Here is a 25,038-nt window from a genome sequence, read left to right as displayed (position 1 = left end):
TTCATTTAGTGATTGGGCTGGTTATTTTATTTCTCTTCTTATACAGTTAACCAAATATTCTATATTGTCTTACACATATCCAATGAACTTCATAATGCAAGTTACAATAATATCAATATGTTAATAAACAATAAGAAAATTTCAAGTGTAAAAGAAAAAAAAGAGGAGATATATGTGATTTAGTTCAATTTAGGCGGTGGTTTTTAAAATAGACCAAATCTAACCAAAATAAATTAATTGTGGATTGGTTCGGTTAAGTAAAAAATTACATTTTTAAACATAAAAACCGGAACAAACCGTCCGACCCAATTTAATTTAACCCGGGCGGTTTGATAGGTTGAAATGGTAGTTTTGCCTACTCGTACTAGACACTGAGAGGATATTTTTATTTTATTTTTACGGTGGATGTTAAACATCAATGTCCATGTGTACGGACAGAAAAGTGGGAGAAAGTAAAGGAGTCAGTAGCTAGCGATGGCAGAGACAGTAAAAAAAGTCTTTGTTCGCTTGTACTATTTTATAGGCCGTGGTCGGCTTCGTCATCCGGACCGTCAACGGTCTTACGGAAAGAAACACTGTTTGCTTTTTCAGAAGATAAATTTGTTTTCCTCTTGTTTATTTATCTCCTACTGTATTTTCACATTATCTTTTGAAGCCTTTTTTTTTTTTTTAATCAGGGCGCGCAGCGCAGGGGTTTTTGTTGTTGAAGTTATTGCCTTCTTTTTCTTTATTTTATAGAGTAAGGGAGGGAATGATCCAAAAAGAAAATAGAGCAAAGACCAAGAGGAAGGCATGATCCAAAAATAATAATAAATCCTTCAAATGTTTTAGGACTCGCTTGATTATTTGAGCTACAAAATTCTTTATATTTTTTGTTATTTAGTATATCTCTTGAGTTATAAGCTTTCTCTAATAGGAATTGTATTAAACGATACAATCTTAGCATGTTAAAAGAGTATTAGCCAACGAAGTCTAGTTTAGTAAAAAATGGTCTCAAGTCTAAACTTCCATTACACTTTAGTAGTGTATGTGTGAAAAATCTCATGCCAAACAACAGTAGAAAAAAAAAAATCCACAACCAAAAATAAGAAAAGTAACAATAATGACACATGAACCTTGCCATTTCATTGGAGGGGCCCACCACCACCACAGTAAATGCCATTTTACATCGAAGGAGGGAGGAGGAGGAGTTGCGTTTATCAAAAATTTAGGCGCCCATTGGCATAACTTTTTGGAAATAATAAATCCAGAGAGAAAACTAATTAGAGTTAGGAAACGTAAGCTTGGGATTTGAACTTTTCTTGTAAAATAATAAAATAAATGATTTTTTAAATTATTTTATGGCAGGTTATAGCTTTAACAGCACAGCGCTAAGTTTGACTGCATTTTTTATCTCCCAACAACTTGTTTTTCAGAATTCCAAAACAAGTTATCATTTTCCCGGTCTTTCATACACCAAAAATAAAAAGCAGAAACCGTATTTTCGATGACCAAATTGCCCTTCCGTTGTAATCGTGATATACCATCAATGTCCTCTATGCGGTCCTGTGTGCTACCGGTATTACCCTTCCTTTTTCTTTTATAAGTTTCATTTGTTTTTTTTTTTTTTTTTTTCAAAGTGTGAAAGTTCTTTTGTTAGTGGCTATATTTGAATACATTCAAAATGTACTTGGATCTTGCCTAAAAATAAATGATTTGCAAGATGTTTCTTGTACTTTTTAATTATTTATTTTCATTTAGTTTCGAAGCCAAACCAAAATGTTAAATTTGGAAAATTACAAATATATGCATTTTTTAAAGGAAGTATTTAGTTTTAAATGGCAAGATATTTATACCTTATCAAATATCATGAAATTTTTTGGTCAATATGTTTTAATATTCACCCAAAAATAATGAAATTACAAATTAAGAAAAAAAAATTTTATAAATTGCCCTAAAATGAGAGGGGTAAAAGGGTAATCTTAATTCTCAAAGAGAGGAACAGAGTCTTATGGTAATTTTGTCTCATGAGAGGACAGTGGAGTCCAGACAAGAAAATCTGAAAATAGCAGTTTCACAGTCCTTTTCTCCTCCATTAATGGAGGGAAGTTTGTATAAACTCTCACATCACCAAAGTTAAAAAAGCCCTCTTTACCACCTTCTACTTCTGGCGCCATTTGCAGTCTAAACACTTTGTTCAAAACTCCTCCAACCCCCAACCACACAGAACCAAAACCTACAATTCCTTCTCAAAGCTCAGCCTCTGTTTTCTCCATGGAGGAAAAGGAGAGCCCTTTTTCTGGGTCACCGGGCAACTCGGGGACCGAGTCACCGCCAGCGACTCAGATGGTGAATATACCCATGGGCATGGATGTAAACATGAGCTCAGAGATCATCAACAACAATGGCAACAACCCTGTTTCAACAACAACAACAACAACAACAGAAATTGCAGAAATTGCAGCAGCAGCAGCTACTGTTGGAAGTGGTGATTTGTCTGGGAAGAAGAAGAGAGGGAGGCCTAGGAAATATGATGCAGATGGGAACTTGAGATTGGGGTATAACAGTAATATCAACAAGGGTGGTGGTGTGGCCCCACCACCACCACCTGGGTTTTATCTTTCTTCCCCTGCTTCTGAGTTTTCTTCTTCTTCGTCTTCCAAAAGAGGAAGGGGGAGGCCTCCTGGATCCGGCAACTGGCAGGTTCTTGCTTCTTTAGGTAAGTTATCAGAGGGAAGGAAGGACTGATAACAAAGTTTGAGATTTTGAGTGCTGGGTACTTCAATGGGGTGTGTGTGTGTGTGTGTGTATGTTTTGGTGTTTCTTTGTTTTCTCTGTGTTTGATTTTTTGCCAAGAAAATGCAGCAAAAAGGAAAGATCTTTTGATTTGGTTAAGATAATGTGGTTGGTACTTGGTTTGGTTGCTTGTCTTTTGTGTTTTCCCCAGTTTTTGATGTGTAAAGCTCAACTTACCCACCTAAAAGAAGAAGAAAATAAACTTTCTTTTTCCCTTAAAATAGGTAAATTGAAAGGGTAGCCATAATGACCACAACTCTCATTCTTTTTTCTTTTTCCTTCTTGTTTTTCTTCCATTTTTCCCATCAACCAAACAGGTTCTTTGTGGTTGAATACCTCATTTGGGTACTAGGAAAATCAGTCTCACTTATGGCTAGTAAAAGATCTGAATTTTCCGCTTGAGAATAAAACAAACAATAAAGCTTTGTGGGGCTATAGGGATTTTTCTCTCCTTTTCAATAGGGACAATTTATTGAGGTTCATAGCAGAAGAAAACAAAAAAGTGGGGACAGATTTGGTCAAGTTGCATGTGTAGATTTTGGTCTATAATTCCAAATTTGATGGTGTGAGCAACATTAACATAGTAATTTGTTGAGTTTTCCCACTTAAAAAGAGTCATAAACAAGCTTTACAATTATCTTAAATTGGGCAATTTCTAATCTTTGCAATCTGATTTTGGCAGGTGAGTTGTTTGCAAACACAGCTGGTGGGGACTTCACACCGCATGTGGTTACTGTTAGCACTGGGGAGGTAATGTATGAGGATCTTTCAACAGATCCTGAATGTGCTTTTGGGTTGCATTGCATGAGCTGACAAAGGGTCCAAATTTTTTTTGACATGCAGGATGTTGCAGGCAAAATTCTTTCGTTTTCTCAGAAGGGTCCTCGAGGAATTTGTGTTCTCTCTGCCAATGGAGCTGTCTCTAACGTCACCATTCGCCAACCAGGTTCTTCTGGCGGCATTCTGACATATGAGGTATGTTTTCGGATTTTCTTTTTCTCTTCCTGTCAACATCATTTGGCCTTTTTCCCTTTTCTTTTTGGTTGCAATTGCTTACAAGTAAATCTGCCTTACAATATGTTCTTTTTTTAAATAAAAAAATGGATTGGATTGGATTGGATTTTTTACCTCATGGTGCTTAAGAAGTCAATCTAAAATACTACAATGAGTCAAAGAATTTCTGCATTGTTGATCTGGTTGCTCAGTCTGTAACTAACAACAATGTTATTGCTTCCTGCTATTTGGTGCTGCCTTTCTACAGCTGATATGCTAATTTAGTATGTCATTATTGGTTAGATTTATTTAGCACCCTTCTTAAATATAAAACTTTGTTGCAGGGCCGCTTTGAGTTATTGTCTTTATCTGGATCATTTACAGTCACTGAGATTGGTGGTGTAAGAAATAGGACTGGTGGCCTGAGCGTCTCATTGGCCGGCCCTGATGGTCGCGTTATAGGTGGTGGTATTGCTGGTTTGCTAACAGCTGCAAGCCCTATCCAAGTAAGGCCTTTTTTCCACATTTCCATTTGAATTGCCTGGGAAAAACCCATGTCTGTTGATCCCCCTTTTGTTGAACAACCGAACAGGCACAATCAACATTTGCTTGTTTTATAGTTTGCCACAAGGAATAAGCAGTTTAACTAAACCAGTTCGTTTGTCTCAAAACAATTGAAATGAAAATCAAATCCGTTTTATTAACTCATTGACAGAATTGTGTTCTGATTAATATGTCAGATTGTGGTTGGGAGCTTCACGCCAAATGGATACAAGGCACATAAAAGGAAGCATTATCGTGAGAACAATGTAGCTTCACCAATCTCAGGTTCTCTAGATACAGTCACAGTAGCAACACCCATTTCGCAAGCGCAACCCGAAAGTGAGAGCAGATTGACCACGATATCCCCTTTACCAGCACAAAGTCATGGGGAAGCAGATAGAATCATGATCCAAATGCAGACCTCCAATGCCATATCCACCAGTGCTGTATGGAATGGAACAGAGCTCAAGTCAGAACATAGGCCATCACCGGACATTAATGTATCCGTTCCTGGTGTATCAGTAACTGGGGAGTAGAATAAGGTATGATCCAATCATCCCTTCCATAAAAAAATGAGTGTTGTATAAGACAAAAGGCTAAACGTTTTTACCTGAATCTCATATCTTATGCCTGCAGCTTGATGAATGCTTAACTGCAGATGTACTTAGAGTAAGACAGGATGCAGCATCAGACTAATCATTTTTTATTATTGCTGTTGTAACATTATGATTCGGTGACAGAATTGGACAATTTCAGCATTAGATTGTAACAAAGTAGTGACATATGCAGCATCAATTTTAGCTCGATATGCTAAAATTATCGATTGAATATTTCTCAGTAAATTTTAGTTATTTGACATGGATTCTGTGCTTAAAACAAACTTGCATGCATGCATTAAATCAAAGCACAGCTACATTAATAGAACGTTCGAAAGCACAAGACATACTGAAATAATTTAAAATCAAGGCCAAAATTTAGTTCAAGATTCGAAATCAACAACTGAAATAATTAAACAACATAACACCCTGATAACAATTTCATTTAAATCACTCCAGCTTCATCACAGTGGATTTTTATTTTTTTTTGGCAGCTGCTCAACCTTCTGAAAACGACTGATAATCTTTTAATAGTAATCCTAATCAAAATGGGCAGTGGTTACTGCCGGCTGGCCAAATGGATGCTCTTTAACATAAGAGCATCCACAGTGTATTTTAACATAAGAGCATCCACAGTGTATAATGGAGTGTATGTTAAATATACACCTGTTGTGATTGGAATCACCCGCAATGGGGGGTGTAAATGAATGTATAATTATATCACCACCATGAGATGTGATTGGAATCACCCGCAATGGGGGGTGTAAATGAATGTATAATTACATCACCACCATGAGATGTAAATTTAGATGCAATTGATTGTACATCTTTTTTTACATCTCTTGCAAGTGGGACCCAGCTAAGAAAAGTAAAGGAAAAATGGAGAAGAGTATTTACATCTTTAGATTTACATTGTTTCCCATTGGAGCAAAAAACATATTTACACCCCCCAAAGGTGTAAAGAGGATGTAAGAAGGAACATCTGCATCTGCCAGTCCATCCAAATACACCCATGGGACCTAATGACACAATTAGAAAAGTAAACCCCTTGAGTAAATGAGAAATTAGATTACATTAAATCTAGAGACCAAGGAATGACCATGATTATATTCTACTCACCTAAAGCCATGTCATCAACTTGGTCAACCTTGTATTCAGCAGGACAGATAGCTGTGTGAGGCTGCAGAGGAAACAAATCCAAAAATTAAACACAGAAAAGTCTGAGATTTATACAAGAAAATGGCAGTAAGCATAACATATTACAGGGTTCAGCAGGGCCTTGTAAGGCTGGTTATCCATCAACAGTGTATTTGATGAAGAATATTTCCCAGTAGATGAAGATCTGGTTTTGGAGCACTTACCTTCCCATACTTTCTTCAACTCCTTCAGAAAGAGAGGCTTGTCTCTCTTCTCCAAGGTCTTGAACCCAGAATCAGTGCATTTAACTTGATCCTAAAGAAACTAAAAACACAACAAAAAAATGTTTGAAACTTCCAGAAAATAACCTATATCAATGTCTAGAAATCGGACAGAAGCGTTCGAAGGTTAAGAGTACAGTATTTACTTACCCAAGCAAATACCAGTTTACTCCTCAGTCCTTTCATCACACAATCCAAGGCAATGTCCAAATAACATCTGTTAATCAAATAAAAGACCAGAAAGGGCATCAAGCAAGGAAACAAATCTAGCTAAGCAAATTTGGATGTAGAGTTGTATACTCCTTTGCAGAAGAACATATTCCAACATCAAATCTTTCTAAACAGAATTTCATAAAATCTTCAGAGTGTGGCCTTTTGTAAACTGTGCAAGAGAAGAGCAAAAAAAAAAGGAACAGATTTTCAGTGAGGAACAAAATTCTAATTTGCTAACAAGTTGGAAGAAAAACAAAAAGCTTCCATATGATGCATCAACATAGCGAAAGCGTGGTATATTGGCTCTTTCGTAGCGGTGTACCCTATGACAAAGCAACCCGCCAAGGCTAAGAACAAGAAGCTTCTTTCTTGGACCAAGGTTCAGTTTCTCCAAAGGGAGGCCACATTCTTTGGCTTCACTACTACTGTTACCAGAACGTTCAACTTTGCCCTTCAACTTTTCTGACATCTTTGGCATGCATGCACCATGGAAAGACAAAAATATGTATATATCAGGATTGGAGGACACACAAAAAACTTAAATTTTGACACACTTCCTTAAAGGTTAAGCAAATACTTGAAAGAAAGCATAAATTTCTTTAGTAAATGCTTAACCTTGAGATCTATTATCATCTAACGGTTGAAATGCTTTTAGAGAAACACCATGGAAAGACAAAACTATGTATATAGGGTCAGGACCAGGGAAAAAAGAAGAAGATAAATTTTGACTCACTTCTTATTCTTTAGATTTATTATCATCTGAAAATTGAAATGCTTTTAGTACTAAAGAAAGCAACTTCTTTTATTATTTTATTAATAGCACCCACAGCAGTAGTTGATTTATAGATTAGATGAGATTTATGAGAGCCTTTTTATCAGTTGTTGACGACCTCTTTATTGAATGGGTGGCTTTCCAAGCTTCATGATTATGGGGTTATGAATCATATTTATTGAGCTCGACAACGATACTATCCTAACCTTAATCCATGGCTTTAATCACAAACTTATCTTAAACACTCTCTGAATTTTTTAAGGGTTGTTGCCCCCTTTTGGGGTTGTCGGCCTCCTTTCCTACCTCCTCTCCTCTCCTTTCATCCCTTATTTTCTCCTTCCCTCCTTTTTTCCTCAAGATTGTTAGTTTATTCTGTGATGTGGAACCAATCGCCTTGAAACGATGTTGTCGCCTTGATTTAGTCACCAAATTTTGGCCAACGTACACAAGGAGTTGGCTCCCTTCGACATACTTTGGAGCTCTAAAGAGGGGAAGATGTTTGGTTGCGTTGGGTTCAGGTTTAGCCAGTGCGGGACTATGGGTTTAGCCGGTACGGCGCTATGATTTTCTTCGGATTGCCTGAAAGATGTGAAGCGGTGGTCTTGTTTCTTAGTTTTGTTTTAGACTAATAATTTTCATAAACTCTTTAGGAGTTTGTTGTGATTTGTTTTCTATTTAAGATTTTTATTTCTTTTTAGCTTTTGGCTTTCGATACGGATTGCATGGCAGATTTGTATTGTAGATCTAAGTACATGTGCTTCTGGTTGCTGGACCGGGGATTTAGTCATTGTTTGGGTTGTGCGTGATTCTCTCCAGATAAATTCAACAAGTTGTTGTGTTTGGTCACTGAAGAAGATTTACCCATATTCGGCACATAGTTACTTTCTACTTTTGTTTGTTCATCAGGAATATACTATCGCTTATTTTCAAAAATCACAAACTTATCCGATTGTCATTTCACCAGCATTAGCAAGGCAAACTAAACACTTTAAATTGTACTTTGTTGACCTATGTGACAATTTGAAGAGTGAAATTTGTTACTTAACGCATGCACCATATGGGCCCGTTTAGTTCGCAGATTGAACTTCCTATGAGATGGGAATGGAAAATGTTCATTCCTAGATTTGGAAACATTGGGAAATGAGGATCATGAAATGTCATTTTATCTCATTCCTATGTTTGGTTTGTACAATATTACGACTGAAAAATTATTTAGTTTTTCAACAATACCCTTAACTTTTTTTTAATTAAAAATAAAGAAATACGAAAGAGTTTTAAGAATAGAACAAGGGTAACTTAGTCATAAAAAAATTGCATTAAATATTTGGGTTAATTACATTTTAGTATCCTGTTGTTACAACATGTTAGTTCATACCTTCTCAATTTTTACAATGACATATCTCGGACTTTTAAATTTGTTACAATGTAATTCCGCCGTTAGAGGTTCTGTCAGATCTTTTCGTTAGTTGCCTATGTGGCACTGTGGGTCCCACATTTTTCAATTTTTGTTAATTTTAAATTGATTAAAATATTAATAACAAAAAATAAAAAGAATAGATTCTCCGTGAGGAACAAAATTCTAATTTGTTAACAAGTTAGAAGAAAAACAAATTGTGTGATACCATGAAAGCTTCCATATGATGCATCAACATAGCGAAAGCTTGTTATATTGGCTCTTTCTCTTTCGTAGCGGTATAATGATATGCAAATGCAAAAGAGACACTGCTGCTGCTAAAAAGGCCAAGATTTTAGTTAAAAGCAGAACATATCCAACAAATCCCTGGACAACAAAATCACTTAAACCACTTCAGCTTCATAACAATGGAGTTTTTTTCTTTCTGCAACAGCTCAATCCTTCTGAAAATGACTGATAATATTTGAATAGAAATCCCAATCAGCATGAGCACTAGTTATTGCAGGCTGGCCAATTGGATGCTTTTCAACATAAGAAGTAACATCATCTGCATCTGCCAGTCCTTCCAAGTAAAGCCTCAACTCACCTTTAGGGCCTAATGACACAATTAAAAGGTAACCCCTGTGAATAAATGAGAAAGCAATTTTTCTCAAGACAATTAAATTCTACTCACCTAAAGCCATGCCATCAACTTGGTCAACTTTGTATTCAGCAGGACAAATGGATGTGTGAGGCTGCAGAGAAAACAAATCCAAGAATTAAACAAAAAACAATCTGATAAGATGAGATGAGATGTTCATCAGAAAACAGCACTAAAGCATAACATAAATTACAGGGTTTAGCAGAGCCTTGTAAGGAGTTGTTATTAATAGTGTGTTGGTTGAAGAATACTGCACAATCCAAGATGGAAGGGTGGCTTTGGAACCCTTGTTTTCCCATATTTTCTTCAACTCCTTCAGTAAGATAGGCTTGTCTCTCTTCTCCAAGGCCATGAACCCAGAATCAGTACATTCAGCTTGATCCTAACCCCCAAAAAAAAAAAAAAAAAAAAAGGGTCAAAACATCACACATAAAAACCTCAAAACACGTAAATAACCAACTAGTGTAGTGGTTTTGAGTCTTAGTATTTGTGTATTGTGTGTGAATTTTGTATATTATCGCCCCCCTTAATAGAAAAGTTCCTAAAAAAGAAAAAAGTTGAAAACTTTGAATAAATTACCAATATATTATTCTGGAAATGAATAAAAGGATTAGAAGAACAAGAGCATGATATGTACTTACCCAAACAAATACCAATTTTCTCCTCAATCCCTTCATCACACAATCCAAGGCGCTGTCCATGTACCATCTGTCACAAAAACACCAGAAACAAATAAACCACTCCAAATTGGGAAATTAAAGCATGATGCAAAACGATTCATTTTAAATCGAAATGGGAAAAGTGGGGTAAGAGTTACACACTCCCTTGCAGAAGACCATATTCCTACTTCAAATCTTTCCAAGCAAAATTTCATAAAATCTTCACAGTAAGGCCTCTTGTACACTGTGAAAAAGATTGAGAAAAATGAAGAGGTCTTCATGAGCAAAAGTTGAACTTCCTACAAACTTAAAAAAGAAGACGAAAAATATGTGCAAGAATTTTAATACCGTAAAAGTTTCCATATGCAGCATCTGGACAGCGGAATTTCGGTATGCTGGATTTTTCACAGCGGTATACCCTATGACAGAGCAATCCTCCTACACCAAGAATAAGAAGCTTCTTCCTTGGACCAAGTTTCAGTTTCTCCAAAGGGAGGCCACATTCTTTGGCTTCACTACTCTTGTTACCAGAACATTCAACTTTGTTCTTCAACTTTTCTGACATCTTTGGCATGCAGGCACCACAGAAAGACAAAAATATGTATATATCAGGATCGGAGGAAACACAAACAACATAAATTTCGACACGCTTCCTTAAAGATTAAAGGAATACTTGAAAGAAAGCATAAATTTCTTTATCATCTAACGGTTGAAATGCTTTTAGAAAAAGCAACTTTATTTATTTATTTTGTTTTATACAAGCGATATTCAAACATAGTACGAGGACGTGTCTTTTGCTTTCTCCCCCACCGCAGTAGTTGATTTATACATTAGATGATATTTATGAGAGCCTTTATCAGTTGTTGACCACTTTTTGAGTGTTTTTCATAATTATTGAACTGGTGGCATTCCATGCTTCATGATTATGGAGCATTTTTATTCACCACATAAATTAAAGGTGTATGTTCACCACTATCTTTAAAAGGTGACACATGTCCCGTATGTGAGAATAAATTTAAAAAAAATCGAAAAAGAGCCCACATCACAACACACTCCCCTTTTTTCCTTCTTTCCCTCTTCCTTTTATTTTTATTTTATTTCATTTCATTATTTCTTTTCTCCTCCCCCGACCTTTCTCTGTCTCTGTCTCTCTCTCCATTAAAGTCACTCAGCTTACAAATCTTAAGAAATTCAGCTCAGTTGATGGTGCCTACTTCATCAATCTCAAAATCTCTCTTTCTACAGCGCACTAGTATTAGTAACCAACTGCCACACCCATCAAAAATCAAAGAGGGAAGCTTTGAGCTTTGAAATTGGAATTAAGCCTAAGAGCAAGCAATTCCTTATTTTATTTTGTTAGATTTTGATTGATTCATAATTTGGTGGTGTATTGAATTTGGAAGATTTTAGTTTTAGTTTTAGTTTTGGGTTTAGGGGGCAGCCAAATCATATAGAGGAAGATGACATGGATTCAATGTTTGAAGGGATGATGTTGTTTACCCCTAACAATACCAATAATAACTATAATTCCAAATTGGATTTAAAGACATGCAATCATTCTGCCCTCTTTCGATTTTTTAATTTATTCTCACATAAAAGTTAACCAAGGTTAACTATGAGATAAGTGTTTGGCAAAAAAAAAAAATATTAAAAAAAAGTATGAAAAAAAAACTATGAGATAAGTGTCATTTTTTAAGGATGATGGTGAGCATATATTTTTGATTAATGCGGTGAGCAAAAATTCTCCATGATGATTATGGAGTTATGAATCAATATATTTATTGAGCTCGACAACTACTTTATACCTCCTAAAGGTAAAAGTATTTACTTTAACCCCTCACACTTCCATGGCTTTAATCACAAACTTATCTGATTATCAAAAAAGTAAAGATTGGAAATAATTATTACATCAATTGCAGGTTTGTACTACAAAAACACAACACCCAATATTTTTATAAAAATAAATGGTTTGAAGAGCCCAAATTCACTAGCCTAATCTGAAAAATGGAAGATATAAGAAGTGAGTCTGAAAATATTGATAAAGAGAGTTTTGCAGATATGACTTACTAGTTCAAGCATTACAAAGTACTCGAAGGTCGCGTTTAGTTCATGAAAAAGGAGGTTTGGGGACGGGAAATCAATTACTTTCACATGGTTGGTAAATTCACGCATGAAAAATGGTTGCTTGACACAAAGGAAAATAAGGGGGGAAATGTAACCCTCCTCCCCATTTGAATTTCATTTTCTCTCTTCCATAGGAAAGTTTGGTAAAATAGGTGAACATTATATGCACATTTTTCATGACCATTTTGTCCCCTTAAGTTTGGTAAAAAGAGGCATCAAGTACATTTTTTGAAGATGTTAAGTATATTCAAACAAATATAGACTCTTGGGCAGAGCTCCAAATTCCAACTTCAAATCAAATCTTTCGAGGCAGAACTGCATGAACTCTTCAACAAAAGGTCTTTTAAAGACTGCACCAACAATGAAGAAGAGAATGAAAGCCCACAGTCGCTTTCATCACTGTCACATGAAGCACTATTTTCATCATCATCATCATAATCAGTGTCATGGCAAACTATTCAATGCTCTAAAACTTGTGCTGAGTAACACATCGCCAATTTATAGTAGAGCAAGAAAGGCAGCTCATCAACTTCTGTGTTCCAACTTCCAAGGTTCATTTTATTGGGAACGTTACTGAAAAGAACACCCTTCAAATTCTTTAATTACTAGGTTATTTACTAGTTTTCTGCCTTGGACACAGTTAACGTCGTTTTGTAATACAATACAAGGGGTCAAAGATATTCAAAGAAATGTTAATGGTGTCGCTTGGGACTCGCAACTCCTGCATGCAGTTCATATTACAATAACTCTTCATTTATCATCAAAGCAAATAACTGGACCAGCACAAGAGAGGGATGATGAGAAATGCTCTCTTCTTCTCATGTAACATAGAGAATGTTTCCATTGTCATTGTGAATCTGGATCGTTGATCTCATGTTGATTTTTGCTAGAATATATGTTGTTCAAATTCAATAGGACATAGTTAAGTTCGGCACAAAGGGTTTGTAGCTCAAATCAAATAATTAAAAAAACATCACTTGGAATGATAATTATGAGATGAACAAGCGAAATCTTGGCAACACTCTTCTTTTACGTATTCATTCAATTCAACTAGGTCTTCTGGGCTATCTGGGTGTCCACTTTATTGATTTGGGTCAAAGATTTATTAGAATTAGGCCCAAGTTGCAGTCTTTTGAATAATTTGGGCTTGTTCAAATTGAATCCATGAAGAACCATCCATAACACACAGAAGTCCAAAATGTTACCTTTAATAATAATATCCATGCAGAACCTTCTCAGATTTACCAGAACAAAACGTGGGAATCTGCCATACACACCACACGGCAGAAGCTACTAGAGACACCTTTTCCAAACGCCCAATATCTTTCCAGCACCTTCCAGTACTCTCTCTCTCTCTCTCTGTGCCTCTCATATCTTATATAACAAACACAGAGACTTGGGTCTCCTCCATTACAAAACGACGAACACGTAGAGTGCAGAAAACACAAATGAAGCCCATCGACGCCAAGAAAGACACGGTGACGATCCGAGCGGTGAGCCACGACGAGGAGGGTCGAAAGAGAGAGGAGAAGACGGAGCTCCACACCCACAACGTCGACACAATCAAGTACATCGAGAAGAAGCTCGTCGACAAAGGCGTGCAGCGCCTCGAGCGCCACCCGAGAGACGGGACTGGGATCGGGCAGCGGCCGCCGAAGTCCGGCCACGGGGGCAAGTACACGTGGGAGGGGCCTGATGACGTGGCGGAGAATGAGATGGACCCGGTCCCACCGGCTATTGATGAGGGGGACCCGAACTACGTGGACGAGGTGGCGGAGGAGAGGATTGTGAAGGGGGAGGATGCTGACGTGGCGGGGTTGGTGGTGGGGAAGGTTGAGGTGGCTAAGGCTGCTGAGAACAGGGAGGGGGTTGCTAGGGTTGAGGTGGTTCCTCCTCACAACCACCTCGAAACTTAGTTGATTCCTAACACCCACCAGAAGTGATGTGGTTTTGTTGACAAAAAAAAAGAAAAATCATGTATGCTGTGTTTAAATTTGTTGTCTAAATTTATGTAACTTTGATTTTGTGCATCTTTTTTGTACCTATGACATGAAATGTTTCGATATAAGTTTGTTAACCACACTTCCTCAAAAACTTGCACTTGTTGCCTAATGCATGTTACATTACTTGTGCCCCACTTTAGGTAGTTAAGCCGCCGGAATCCGCCTAAATTGAAGCAAATTACTCGGAAAACCGCCATAAGTTCCACCTAATTGCTTATTTTAGTTTTATTTTATCTTTGTACTTGGGCATTTTATTAGTAATCATCATGTATTATTATGTATGTTTTATCCTCCCACATGTTTGCTTTTGTCAGTTATCACCATGTATAATGATGTTTTATCCCAAACTTTCGCTTAGGAGAAATGATGGAACTAAACTACTCACTACATGTGGTAATTTAGTTCGGTTATAAAACTAATTTGAGGCTTTAAACTTAACCAATTTCAATTTGGGGCTTTTGAATTGTAAAACCTCACTTTCTTGTTTTCATAAATGAGGATTTTTTTTTTTTTAAAATTTTTTATTTTAGGGTTTGGGTTTATAAAAATAGTCATATTAAAATTGTTTTCAATAAAGAGGATGTTTTTTTTAATTTTTTTTGGGTTTGGGTTTATAAAAATAGTCATATTAAAATTTGTTTTGAATTTATAAAATTGAATCCGAGTAGGATATTAAACTGGCTCTGTCGATAAGCCAAAGCCAAGTTGAAATTTGGACTGTGTTTGATGAATCCAAATCCAAGTTGACGATTGACCATTGGGTGTGTTTGTTCAAACTTCAGAATTCAGTTGGGTTGTGTCCTTATTTCAAAGGGCGTGATGGGCTCTAAACACTTGTTTTGGGACCCAAAATGGAACAACCTTGATAAATAGGCTAATAACCACTATTATGGAGGTTTTAAAAGTCACTCTCCCGATAAATCTTTTAAATTTAATTTAAAGTGAGTAAATGAAGAAGCACGGAATGAGATTTACATCCCAAAATCACTTCCAAATATTGTAGAAATGTTGATGAACCATCCCTTTTATGAAGAATTCTGATCCCACTTCTGTTTTATTCGATAGGCCAGTTTGTGCGTTCCAAGTCCTTTCAGTTCCTGCCTTGTTTCCAACCATTCTGACAAAGAATACATGAAGCTACGTTTGATCAGTAACATTATTATAATCCATTCCAAGTCCACCAACAATCACGTGAAACAAACTAAACTATCACACCATGACTGCTATCTAACTTATGTTTTGAACGTTTAGCGGCCCCCCTACAACATGCGATCAATTATTTGTGAACCTAAATTGACCTAATTGCTTCTAACTTAATTACCTATCCAAATGGTGACCCTCACATCACAAACGTGCACGTTTCATAATTCTAATATTATTAAGAACAGGTTGGTGAAGCATTACAACTTGTTGAACATTACAGTCTTTTTATACAAATGTTTTATTCCCTAATTCTGTTTGGTAATGGAATATGATCATTGATCATATTATGTAAGTATTCCTTAGTTACAAAACTTGTTATTAGCGGCTTGTTAATTAATAGCTAAAAAGGTGCCAAAACACTCTCCAACCTACCTAACCTTTTTTTACATATATAAGATTCGTATGAATACGTCATTTCTTGTTTAGGCGTAATTCTCTCTATATCAAATTAATATTTTGTTGTGTTTCGTTACTGAAGATATTATACATATATTCAGCATTATAACTCTTTTGTATTTTGTTATGTTTCATCAATAATTACTATTATTTTTCCTATGAAAAAAAAAAAAAACATTTGTATGAATTCATAGAAACTTAAACCACCAAATGTGTTTTCAAAAGATCTAAAAATTGTGGAAGTAGTACGAGATTTTCTTGACTGCGAGTCATGCACTAACACATGTTTAGAGATGCTGTGGATCTGTCACCAAAATGGTACAATCATTTGAACTTATTATTGAAGATTAAGAAAACCATCAAGCTTAAATTTATTTTCCAACACAGACAGAACACAAAATGGATGACAGCGCAGGGCTTGAGTTGAAGAGATGATTTGATGGCTGGTCGCTGGTTGCTGGTTGCTGAAAACGAATCATGCCTTTGGTTAAAAGGATAATTCTGTATGCATCTTATGGTGCTGGCAAAAAAGGAAGTTCTAACGTTTCCAATGGTAACCATTGTCGGTTCCATGTGTTCTATGTTTGTAAGATTACCGACGCATGACCATAGCATACTTGTTTGTATTTTATAAATGTACTTACCAGTATTCGTTTCAAACGTTAATTAACTGCGTGTTTGAATTGGATGCATTAGCGTAAACGAGTAATTTTCTACTGTTAGTCGACGTCATGAAATTATGATATGGCCCGTTTGTCAACATAACACGTTATAATGTTCAAGTAATATATCCGTTGTTGTTAGACAATTTATCATGTTATGTTATCGGACTATCGATTTGAATCATTAGTTTATTGAATTCTTATTAAGATGCATGATGTAAGTTAACAAACAAAATCACCTATATCTGTATACTTGGATACGCCCATCGGTCTCATAATATTATGGCGGAAATGATTAGCAGCATCAGCAATTGGATTCTCAGCTGGCTTAGAAATGATAATTAGAATGATTCGCCATAAAGCATGTAAAAAAGTAATTAAAAGGATCCAAAGAGCAGATCTCAAAATCAACTCAAAAGAAGTTATGCACTAATTTAATCTTTCAGCCACTCGTGTTCTGGCCTTAGCTACTTTGAAGACACTTTTCTTATTCTAATGCTTAAAACTCTGGGGCCAAAACAAACCACCAAAAAAGATACAATTAATCCTTTTAAAAATCAATAATGGAGACGAAGAAGGAACTTTTTTTATTTATAAGAATTAATTAGAAAATAAAAAGTGACTAGTTTTGAATTTTTTGCTCTAAATAGACTATACAAGGATTTTTTTGTATATTATATCATCTTAAAATAAGTTTATTAGTGAAATTCTTGACAAAGAATGAGCTTGGATAAGCAGTTTTTGCTGCGAAAGGAAAGGAAAAAGAGATAAGAAATTATTTAATTGTGAAGTACACATTTTGGTTGCTTTCAAAGTTCAACATTTGTCTTGGTTTCATACTAAAACAAGTAATCTCATAATCATTGTAACTAAGACCATGAAGAAAGAATAAAACACTGTTAAGATTGCCACATCTCTGGTGGAACACACTGCCCTCAAGTTTTCCTTATTGTGATTAATGGTGGCAAATTTCAGCTATAAGCCAAAATAATATATATATATATATATATTATAGCAAAAAATGCCCACACAATGAAGTTTTATTTTTAATTTTTTTTTTCCTTTCTTTGCTTTAAAAAATTAGGAGTCAAATTCAAAATGGGTATGAGATGAGTGGAATAGGTAGGGTGTCTAGATCAACATAGACGTAGAGACTTTCAACATTTAGGTTTTGAACTACGAAGGAATGAGATTGAGAGCTTCATGAGTACAACAAACAAGGTGCACAACACCAATATATCAAGTTTTTTAGGCAATGGAAATGGTAGATGGGATATCATTTCTATGTTTCCTATGGGCGTCCAAGCCCACCAACCCTGTCAAATATAAATAAATATTTTCATACCTAAAAATAAATATATATTAAAGAATAATACAATATGACTGAGTTTTTTTGTTTTTTTTAAGACTTTTCTTATTGAGAATGACGATAATATATTAAACTCACACATACTGCACGGATGCTATGACATGAACCAAAAAGGTTAAATGCACTACCAAGAATGGAATATCTTTTATTTGTATAAAAAAAAAAAACCATTTTTTAAAATATTTATAAAATACACATACAAAAAATAGCAAAAGCCTTACTGGGGATCATTGTAGCTGTGATATATGAGAGAAGATCATTCTAAAATTGAAAATTAAGTTGATTAATTATATTAAAATGTTAATGCCGTTGATTGTAGATTGGATATGCTTTGAAAATAACATAATAGTTTTAGGTGAAGAAAAGGAGAGATAGGTGACAATTAATTCAGACTTTCTTTTTAATTCTTGTCAAATAGGGTTAGTTGTGAATAAATAAAAGAAGAAAAAGCCTAGTCAACCATATTTCTCCCAAAAAAACAAAAAAATAGTGTGACAATTACAATTAGATAACTCAAAGCTTGTATTCAGTTGAACAAGCAACATGTAGGTGATTATTAATTCAGACTTTCTTTTTAATTCTTGTCGAATAGGGTTAGTTGTGAATAAATAAAAGAAGAAAAAGCCTAGTCAACGATACTTCTCCAAAAATAATAATAATAATTCTAGTGTGATGCATACTGCAAAAAAAAAGTATAGATTGTTTTAAAATGCTACATGCTCAAAAGAAATATAGAAAAATTCAGGTTGACCATAACTTTGGCGGTGGCAAAGGAGATTGCATGTTCTGGAAAATGTTTTTATTGTACATGTGATAGTTGTTCCAATTTATTCATACTTTTTGTCGGTGCCAGTGATATTTTGGTCTACAAAATACCAAATTAGAAATTGGAGAGCATTCGTATAAACATGCAAAGGTACAAATTCGTTGAAAAACTAGAAAACCACACTCCGATCTTCTCACTAAAAAGCATGTCACACGAGAACCATCTGAGCTGTCCCATAGACATAGACATGGACGACACCAACACCAATACTTTTCCCGTCGTTACATGATTTCTGGACCGACTACAACAACACCTCATCGCCCTTTCTTTCTTTCCCTTCTTTTTGCTTTCTATTTGCCTTTTTTGTAAATAGCTCATTAGCATACCATTTTACAACCTCTTCATTTCTTTTACCATTCTGCTTGCCCCATTCTTTGTAAGGAGATATTCATTTTTTATGCGAATCACAATTTGAGTGCACACTTGAGCTATAAAACACTTATTTAAAGAAAGAAAAGAGGATGTCATATATATTTTTTGTTTCTTTGATAAAAAATGTAAACAATAAAGGGGTTACACCTTTTTGCGTTGTAGCCGTTGTTAAGAAAAATGTACATTGTACAAAGTAGGTGATAGCTCTGGAGTGTGCTATAATTCATATCCTTTCTCAAAATACGAAATTTAAACACAAAAAAAAAAAAAGATTGATCGACTCCTTAAATTATTCTCTATTTTACGTAAGAGCATTTTGTGGCTCCACTCTCCCCCTAATATAGGGCAGAAGAGAGGAGGGAGAGAGAGAAGCTCTCAAATCTTCTAATTGTACATCAATTTAAGCTCACTTAAATTAAAATTGGTTAATTTAAAACAAAATTGTTATCCAAATCTTAACATAGGAAACATGGTTGGAATATCCACCTTTAAAATTGATGACTTAAAATAGTATTTTTAGTCGTTTTAATCAAAATTTAGTAAATAAAAATGGGTTTTTTTTTAATTTAAAAAAAATTATAATTTCTCCACAAGTCTAATGATTATAAATGTTAGGTGACAAAATTGGTAAAAGTTGATAGCGCCACATAGCCGTGATATGACGTCAGCTGTCGGTTATCTTACCGCCGGCACATTGCATATTTTCTTCTTCTCTTTTTTTATCCGTCAACCTTTTTTTGGTTTACTTTTTATCCCTTGAACCTTTATGGTTGCGAATTTTTACAAGCCGCAACATCACAACAGTTGGGACTAGTGGCTTATTTTTGAGGAGAGAGAGCTAAAAGCATTATAAATTAGGAAGCGAGAGAGAGAGAGAAACAGAGAAGCCAAGAACACCTCAAAAAATTCAAAGAGAGCTTCCATTACAGCTAGCTCTCTGATTCTCTCTTTGCTAGATCTCTCGTTTTATCTCTCTGTTTCTGTTTCTGTTTTTTTTCTGTTGCCGCATTTTGTACATTTATGCGCTGTTCTGCTTCTGTTTTCCTTGTTTTCAGAAGCAGAAAGGTTGTATTTTTAGGAAAAGGAGAAAGAGAGACGGAGCTTCTCGTGAGGCTTTTTATACAAATCTTCAGGTGCATTTGAGTTTCATTGGTGCCTTAAGATCTCAACTGGTTTGTGTTTGTTTTCTCAAATGTGGTGGAGGTTGAGCCACTGAATTAAGCTCTTCCTCCATTGTTTTTTGCGTATCAGACCTGCAAAATCACCCACAGAAAAGAAAATACTCGTGCTTTTTTCAAAAAAAAAATTCCTCCGAATCCATTTTAGTCTCTGGCATTTCTCTCGGAAACCAGAAAAAAGCAATCTTTACACTTTTTCATAGCTTGCTTCATCCCATTTGCCTCTCCTCTGTTTCTGGTTCTGTTTTTCTTGAGAAGAAATCACAGAAATAGTCCACAATGGAACGGCTTTCAACGACGACCTTTATACCAGATACATTTTTAGGTGCCAGAGATGACTTTTCCATGCAAATGGGAGTGCTTTGGAGTAAGATCAGAGCCCCATTGATCGTTCCTCTGCTAAGAATCACAATTGTGCTGTGCTTGATCATGTCGGTTATGCTCTTCATTGAGAGGCTGTACATGGCCATTGTCATTGTTCTGATAAAGCTTTTTGGACGAAAACCAGATAAGAGATACAATTGGGAGCCCATAAAAGATGATGTTGAGTTGGGAAACTCAGCTTATCCCATGGTTCTAGTCCAAATCCCAATGTACAATGAAAGAGAGGTTCTTATAATCTTTCCCTTAATTTCTCTGATTCTTAATCAGCTGTTAATTATGTGAAATTATAGCATTAAATTTGTGTTTCATAATTAAAATGCAGGTTTATCAGCTTTCAATAGGAGCTGCATGTGGGCTATCTTGGCCTTCTGATAGGATCATCATTCAAGTCCTTGATGATTCAACAGACTCAACTGTCAAGGTTCCTAGCAAAAACCCAACACTCAAAAACAACCAAAAAGCTTCAATCTTTCACCAAAATTTTAACTACCCTTTTCAAAATTTTCTATGCTTGGGCTAATTTTTGTGCATGGTAATCAAAATGCAGGACATGGTGGAGCTAGAGTGCCAAAGATGGGCAAGCAAAGGCATAAACATCAAGTACGAGATAAGAGACAACAGAAATGGGTACAAAGCTGGGGCTCTCAAAGAAGGCATGAAGCGCAGCTACGTTAAACACTGCGATTATGTCGCCATCTTTGACGCTGATTTCCAACCTGAGTCAGATTTTCTCTGCCGCACCATTCCCTTCCTTGTCCACAACCCTGAGATTGCTCTCGTTCAGACTCGCTGGAAATTTGGTAAGTCCACTGGTTTAATTAGTTCAGTGATTTAATCTGGTATACTTTATTTTGGTTGGATTCTAAAAACAGTACTGCCATAAAAAAACTGTCGGTGCGTCTGTGCTTCTGTGCTTGTTTGAGAAGATTTCTAGGAAATAGCTGGGCCCCACCTTCTGCCTTTTACTATTGCCGTGGCTGCCACTGGTTTTGCCACGTCTGTGACCTTTCTGTCTGCTTTCTTTGCTTGGGGCCCATATTCTAAAACCAACCCACATGAAAAATCAATTGTGAAATTCAATGGCATTTGGTGCTGTTTTCAAAAGGACCAGAGAACCCAGATGTTATTTTCATCCCCTTGTCCGTTTTAAGATGTCTGATATATTTGTGCTTGAATTGATTTATTGTTTGTTGGTGGGTTCTGCATCAGTGGTCACAAATGGAAAAGAGTAGAGCTCTTAGCTGGATGGCCCTTCCCATACATAACCTCCAAGCTTTAATGTTATCAACATAATTGACACATTTTGGGGCAGATTAGATATGACAGACTGAAAATAATTAACTTGTAACATGGTTCATTTATGGTAAGCAGCTATAACAGAGGGTCGTTAAAGCATCAACTTTTGTGGCCGAAGAATTGGATGGACTGTTGAAATAATCATTGAAATATAATATGAAACTTGTAAGTTTGTGCATTAGCAAAGTAATATTAGTTTTTGCCTTGCACCCGAGTTTGAACCCCCTCTCCGTACATTAGAATAGTTTAGAATACCTCCCTTGTTAAAAAAAAAAAATTTAGATAGCATAGAAGTTACAACAACAGAACACAATTTTTGGGGGGCCAAGTGTGCAGCTCTTCTTTGTGCTAAGCATGTTGCCATGTGCCTAGTGTTTCCCAGATAGGAAGTGCTAGATTTGGAGCACAAGTAGGAGGTTCTGCTTGGACCTAGAAATGGCAAGACATTGTAAGGGGTAAATCCGTCTTACCCGGGATTCTTTTTCTTTCTCAACCCGGCAGCAGCATGTGACATCTTAATGGTGTACCTCTGTTCACTATACCCTAGCCACCGCCTACCCTGCTAAAAGTGACAGACAGTTGAACTAATTCTCTGCTATTTAATTATTGTAATTTATACCAATAAAAAAAAGTCAAGCAGATTTCAGCTTCTACTTTTCCTGACTTGCATTTGCTTTTCTGGGCTGTTTTTGCAGTGAACTCAAATGAGTGCTTGATGACAAGAATGCAAGAAATGTCACTGGATTATCATTTCACAGTTGAGCAAGAAGTGGGCTCCTCCACTCATGCCTTCTTTGGATTCAATGGTAATTTACCAATTATCAGCAATTATTGTGCCATAAAAATATTTTATATTGAACAAAAGCTTACCAATATTTAATGATGGAAAAATCTGTACTTTTAGTAGTCTTTATGTTATAAAATGACAGAAATTGGTATTATTATAAGCTAAAATGGGTTTGAGATTGTGTGCTAACTTTTGTTGGTGTGATGCTATAGGGACTGCTGGTGTATGGAGAATTGCTGCAATCAATGAGGCTGGAGGATGGAAGGACAGAACCACAGTGGAAGATATGGATCTGGCTGTTCGAGCTAGTCTCAAAGGCTGGAAATTTGTATATCTTGGTAGCATAAAGGTACCATTGTTGACCTATGCTTGTACCTTTTCCTGCATTTATGTATTTGTGAATATTTAGCTGACTGATTCAATTGTGTCTCAAAAACAGTCACGATAGGAAAACGAAATTATAGAGAAAATGTGTCCTAGTGTGCATGATCTAGTTGTATTTTGAGTCTATATGGGCACTATGAGCAGAGGTCACAAATTTGATTATTCACATAAGTTACCAGTCGTATCCGGTCGACCCTTGAAGGCATGAAGTTATGATGAACTGATTGTTTCTAAAACATTTGCAAGTTATATTTCATCATCAGCTTTTGATTATGCCTGCACTTTTGAGTGCAACATCGGTCTAATCTATTTGGATAGCCGTTTTAATTACCAATGTTTAGTGTAGAGCCTTTCCAATTCCAGACATAATCCTTATTTTGTTTTCGCTACAGGTGAAGAATGAATTGCCAAGTACTTTCAAGGCCTACCGCTACCAACAGCACAGATGGTCTTGTGGTCCAGCTAACCTTTTCAGGAAAATGGTCATGGAAATTATAAGAAACAAGGTTAGCTTTTTTCGTACATTGCATCAAATTTAACCAATTGTAGGAGTTGAAGTGGAAATGAGTAAATAACTTACCCTTATCTGCATCTGTTTACTGCAGAAAGTATCACTATGGAAGAAGATCCATGTGATTTACAGCTTCTTCTTCGTCAGGAAGATCATAGCACATATCAACGCATTTGTCTTTTACTGCATTGTTTTACCGGCAACTGTTTTGGTTCCTGAAGTTGTGGTGCCAAAGTGGGGAGGAATTTATATTCCTTCCATCATTACTCTTCTCAATGCAGTTGGCACTCCAAGGTCTAATTTCCTTTCAAGTTCTGCTTTTTCCCATTTTGATTTGTATTTGTCTTTTGTTAAATTCGGTGTTCTAGCTTCTTAATCTTGTTTTTCCTATTGTGCAATAAATTCATGTAATTTGGTGCCCCTGCTCTCGCCATTCTTCTTTTTCATGTTGTTCTACAATTTTGCAGGTCACTCCATTTATTGGTGTTCTGGATCCTATTTGAGAATGTCATGTCACTACACCGTACGAAGGCTACAATTATCGGTCTGCTAGAGGCTAGTCGAGTGAATGAATGGATTGTCACTGAGAAACTTGGAGATGCTCTTAAGACTTTGACAGTAGCCGCAAAATTACCCAGGAAACCTCGAATCAGGATTGGAGAAAGGTATGCATTCTCTCTTGGACTCCCTATGCGAACTCAATTGTGTATTACTCCCTAAAATAAGACCTTGATGTTCGATAATACCTGACGTCGGTTTTCCATTTGTGTTTTCACATGTTAACAGACTTCATTTGCTAGAGCTTGCTGTTGGATGTTACCTCTTCTTCTGTGGCACTTATGACTTTGCCTTTGGGAAAAACTACGTCTACCTTTTCCTTTACATCCAAGCAATGGCCTTCTATATCATTGGGTTTGGGTATGTTGGGACATTTGTTCCCAACTCTTAGTGGGGCTGCTGCAGAAATACTACAAAATTCTGTTAACTGCCGTCACTATATGCCGGAATCGCTCTCTTCTTCAGCAAAATAGCAGCAAGCTTGTAAAAAGAGAGACCAACAAGAAAACAAAAAGGGTGGTCTTTTTTTTTTCTTTTTTTTTTTTTTCGTACAGCAGAAGATTTCGGGATGAGTCGTAGAATTTGTTCTATTGTGAATATTAAAAAAAAAAGTAAGGAAATTAAATTTACAGATTGTTCTTGTTGTGGGAGTGCAACACAAAGGAAAAAGGCAAAAGGTCAAGGTAACTCAAGGGTGCTGACCCCAATCAGAGAAAACATCTTTGTATGGATTGCTTGTAATTCTGAGATTTTTCAGATCTTTTTGTTGTTCATTTTGTTTTCCATTCTTGTTTGGATTTGCTAAAAATGCTTATCAAAGGAATAAACTCCATGGAAATGGGATGTGCTCTCTCTCTCTCTCTCTCTCCCCCCAATTGCGTACAAGTTTTCACATTTCAAAAAAATTCACTATCCACTGCGATTGATAACTACAAATAATTCAACACCATTCCTTCAGAGAG

At 36.0% G+C, this 25,038-nt stretch overlaps 5 protein-coding genes across 5 annotated transcripts; 3 read left to right on the top strand and 2 right to left on the bottom strand.

The window, feature by feature from the left end:
* Positions 1-2,014: 2,014 nt before the first annotated feature.
* On the top strand, positions 2,015-5,153 carry LOC117633468 (AT-hook motif nuclear-localized protein 1-like). Its single transcript, XM_034367091.1, has 6 exons — positions 2,015-2,698; positions 3,458-3,525; positions 3,619-3,750; positions 4,113-4,274; positions 4,509-4,853; positions 4,948-5,153. Exons 1-5 carry the CDS (start codon positions 2,254-2,256, stop codon positions 4,845-4,847), a joined length of 1,146 nt encoding a protein of 381 aa, XP_034222982.1. The 5' UTR covers positions 2,015-2,253; the 3' UTR covers positions 4,848-4,853; positions 4,948-5,153.
* A 293-nt stretch (positions 5,154-5,446) lies between these two features.
* On the bottom strand, positions 5,447-7,007 carry LOC117635405. Its single transcript, XM_034369732.1, has 6 exons — positions 6,793-7,007; positions 6,476-6,542; positions 6,171-6,359; positions 6,027-6,087; positions 5,707-5,926; positions 5,447-5,642 (listed from the first exon to the last, which is right to left on the bottom strand). The coding sequence occupies exons 1-6, from the start codon at positions 7,005-7,007 to the stop codon at positions 5,447-5,449; spliced, it is 948 nt and encodes a 315-aa protein (XP_034225623.1).
* Positions 7,008-8,948: 1,941 nt separating this feature from the next.
* On the bottom strand, positions 8,949-10,825 carry LOC117634558. The gene is made up of 6 exons (XM_034368716.1): positions 10,372-10,825; positions 10,186-10,267; positions 10,006-10,072; positions 9,558-9,746; positions 9,398-9,458; positions 8,949-9,319 (listed from the first exon to the last, which is right to left on the bottom strand). The coding sequence occupies exons 1-6, from the start codon at positions 10,595-10,597 to the stop codon at positions 9,159-9,161; spliced, it is 786 nt and encodes a 261-aa protein (XP_034224607.1). The 5' UTR covers positions 10,598-10,825; the 3' UTR covers positions 8,949-9,158.
* Positions 10,826-13,430: 2,605 nt separating this feature from the next.
* LOC117634811 lies at positions 13,431-14,417 on the top strand. Its single transcript, XM_034369052.1, has one exon. It carries the CDS (start codon positions 13,596-13,598, stop codon positions 14,061-14,063), a length of 468 nt encoding a protein of 155 aa, XP_034224943.1. The 5' UTR covers positions 13,431-13,595; the 3' UTR covers positions 14,064-14,417.
* A 5,225-nt stretch (positions 14,418-19,642) lies between these two features.
* Positions 19,643-24,930, top strand: LOC117634340 (glucomannan 4-beta-mannosyltransferase 9-like). Its single transcript, XM_034368411.1, has 9 exons — positions 19,643-20,765; positions 20,863-20,961; positions 21,088-21,340; positions 22,532-22,642; positions 22,836-22,972; positions 23,400-23,513; positions 23,613-23,812; positions 23,986-24,183; positions 24,305-24,930. The coding sequence occupies exons 1-9, from the start codon at positions 20,436-20,438 to the stop codon at positions 24,465-24,467; spliced, it is 1,605 nt and encodes a 534-aa protein (XP_034224302.1). The 5' UTR covers positions 19,643-20,435; the 3' UTR covers positions 24,468-24,930.
* Positions 24,931-25,038: the final 108 nt, after the last annotated feature.

Source organism: Prunus dulcis, chromosome 7, assembly GCF_902201215.1.
Source record: "Prunus dulcis chromosome 7, ALMONDv2, whole genome shotgun sequence".
NCBI classification, from domain to species: domain Eukaryota; kingdom Viridiplantae; phylum Streptophyta; class Magnoliopsida; order Rosales; family Rosaceae; genus Prunus; species Prunus dulcis.
This window is presented reverse-complemented; position numbering and strand designations above follow the sequence as displayed.

Coding starts and splice junctions, on each gene's coding strand:
- LOC117633468 (XM_034367091.1), top strand. CDS start 2,254: ATGGAGGAAAAGGAGAGCCCTTTTTCTGGGTCACCGGGCAACTCGGGG. Junction 2,699..3,457: donor GCAGGTTCTTGCTTCTTTAG/GTAAGTTATCAG, acceptor TGATTTTGGCAG/GTGAGTTGTTTGCAAACACA. Junction 4,275..4,508: donor CAGCTGCAAGCCCTATCCAA/GTAAGGCCTTTT, acceptor TTAATATGTCAG/ATTGTGGTTGGGAGCTTCAC.
- LOC117634340 (XM_034368411.1), top strand. CDS start 20,436: ATGGAACGGCTTTCAACGACGACCTTTATACCAGATACATTTTTAGGT. Junction 20,766..20,862: donor CAATGTACAATGAAAGAGAG/GTTCTTATAATC, acceptor ATTAAAATGCAG/GTTTATCAGCTTTCAATAGG. Junction 20,962..21,087: donor CAACAGACTCAACTGTCAAG/GTTCCTAGCAAA, acceptor ATCAAAATGCAG/GACATGGTGGAGCTAGAGTG.
- LOC117634811 (XM_034369052.1), top strand. CDS start 13,596: ATGAAGCCCATCGACGCCAAGAAAGACACGGTGACGATCCGAGCGGTG.
- LOC117634558 (XM_034368716.1), bottom strand. CDS start 10,597: ATGCCAAAGATGTCAGAAAAGTTGAAGAACAAAGTTGAATGTTCTGGT. Junction 10,073..10,185: donor ATATGGTCTTCTGCAAGGGA/GTGTGTAACTCT, acceptor TTTTTGTGACAG/ATGGTACATGGACAGCGCCT. Junction 9,320..9,397: donor AGTTGATGGCATGGCTTTAG/GTGAGTAGAATT, acceptor TTGTGTCATTAG/GCCCTAAAGGTGAGTTGAGG.
- LOC117635405 (XM_034369732.1), bottom strand. CDS start 7,007: ATGTCAGAAAAGTTGAAGGGCAAAGTTGAACGTTCTGGTAACAGTAGT. Junction 6,360..6,475: donor GTAAACTGGTATTTGCTTGG/GTAAGTAAATAC, acceptor TAGTTTCTTTAG/GATCAAGTTAAATGCACTGA. Junction 5,643..5,706: donor TCAATTGCATCTAAATTTAC/ATCTCATGGTGG, acceptor GATTCCAATCAC/ATCTCATGGTGGTGATATAA.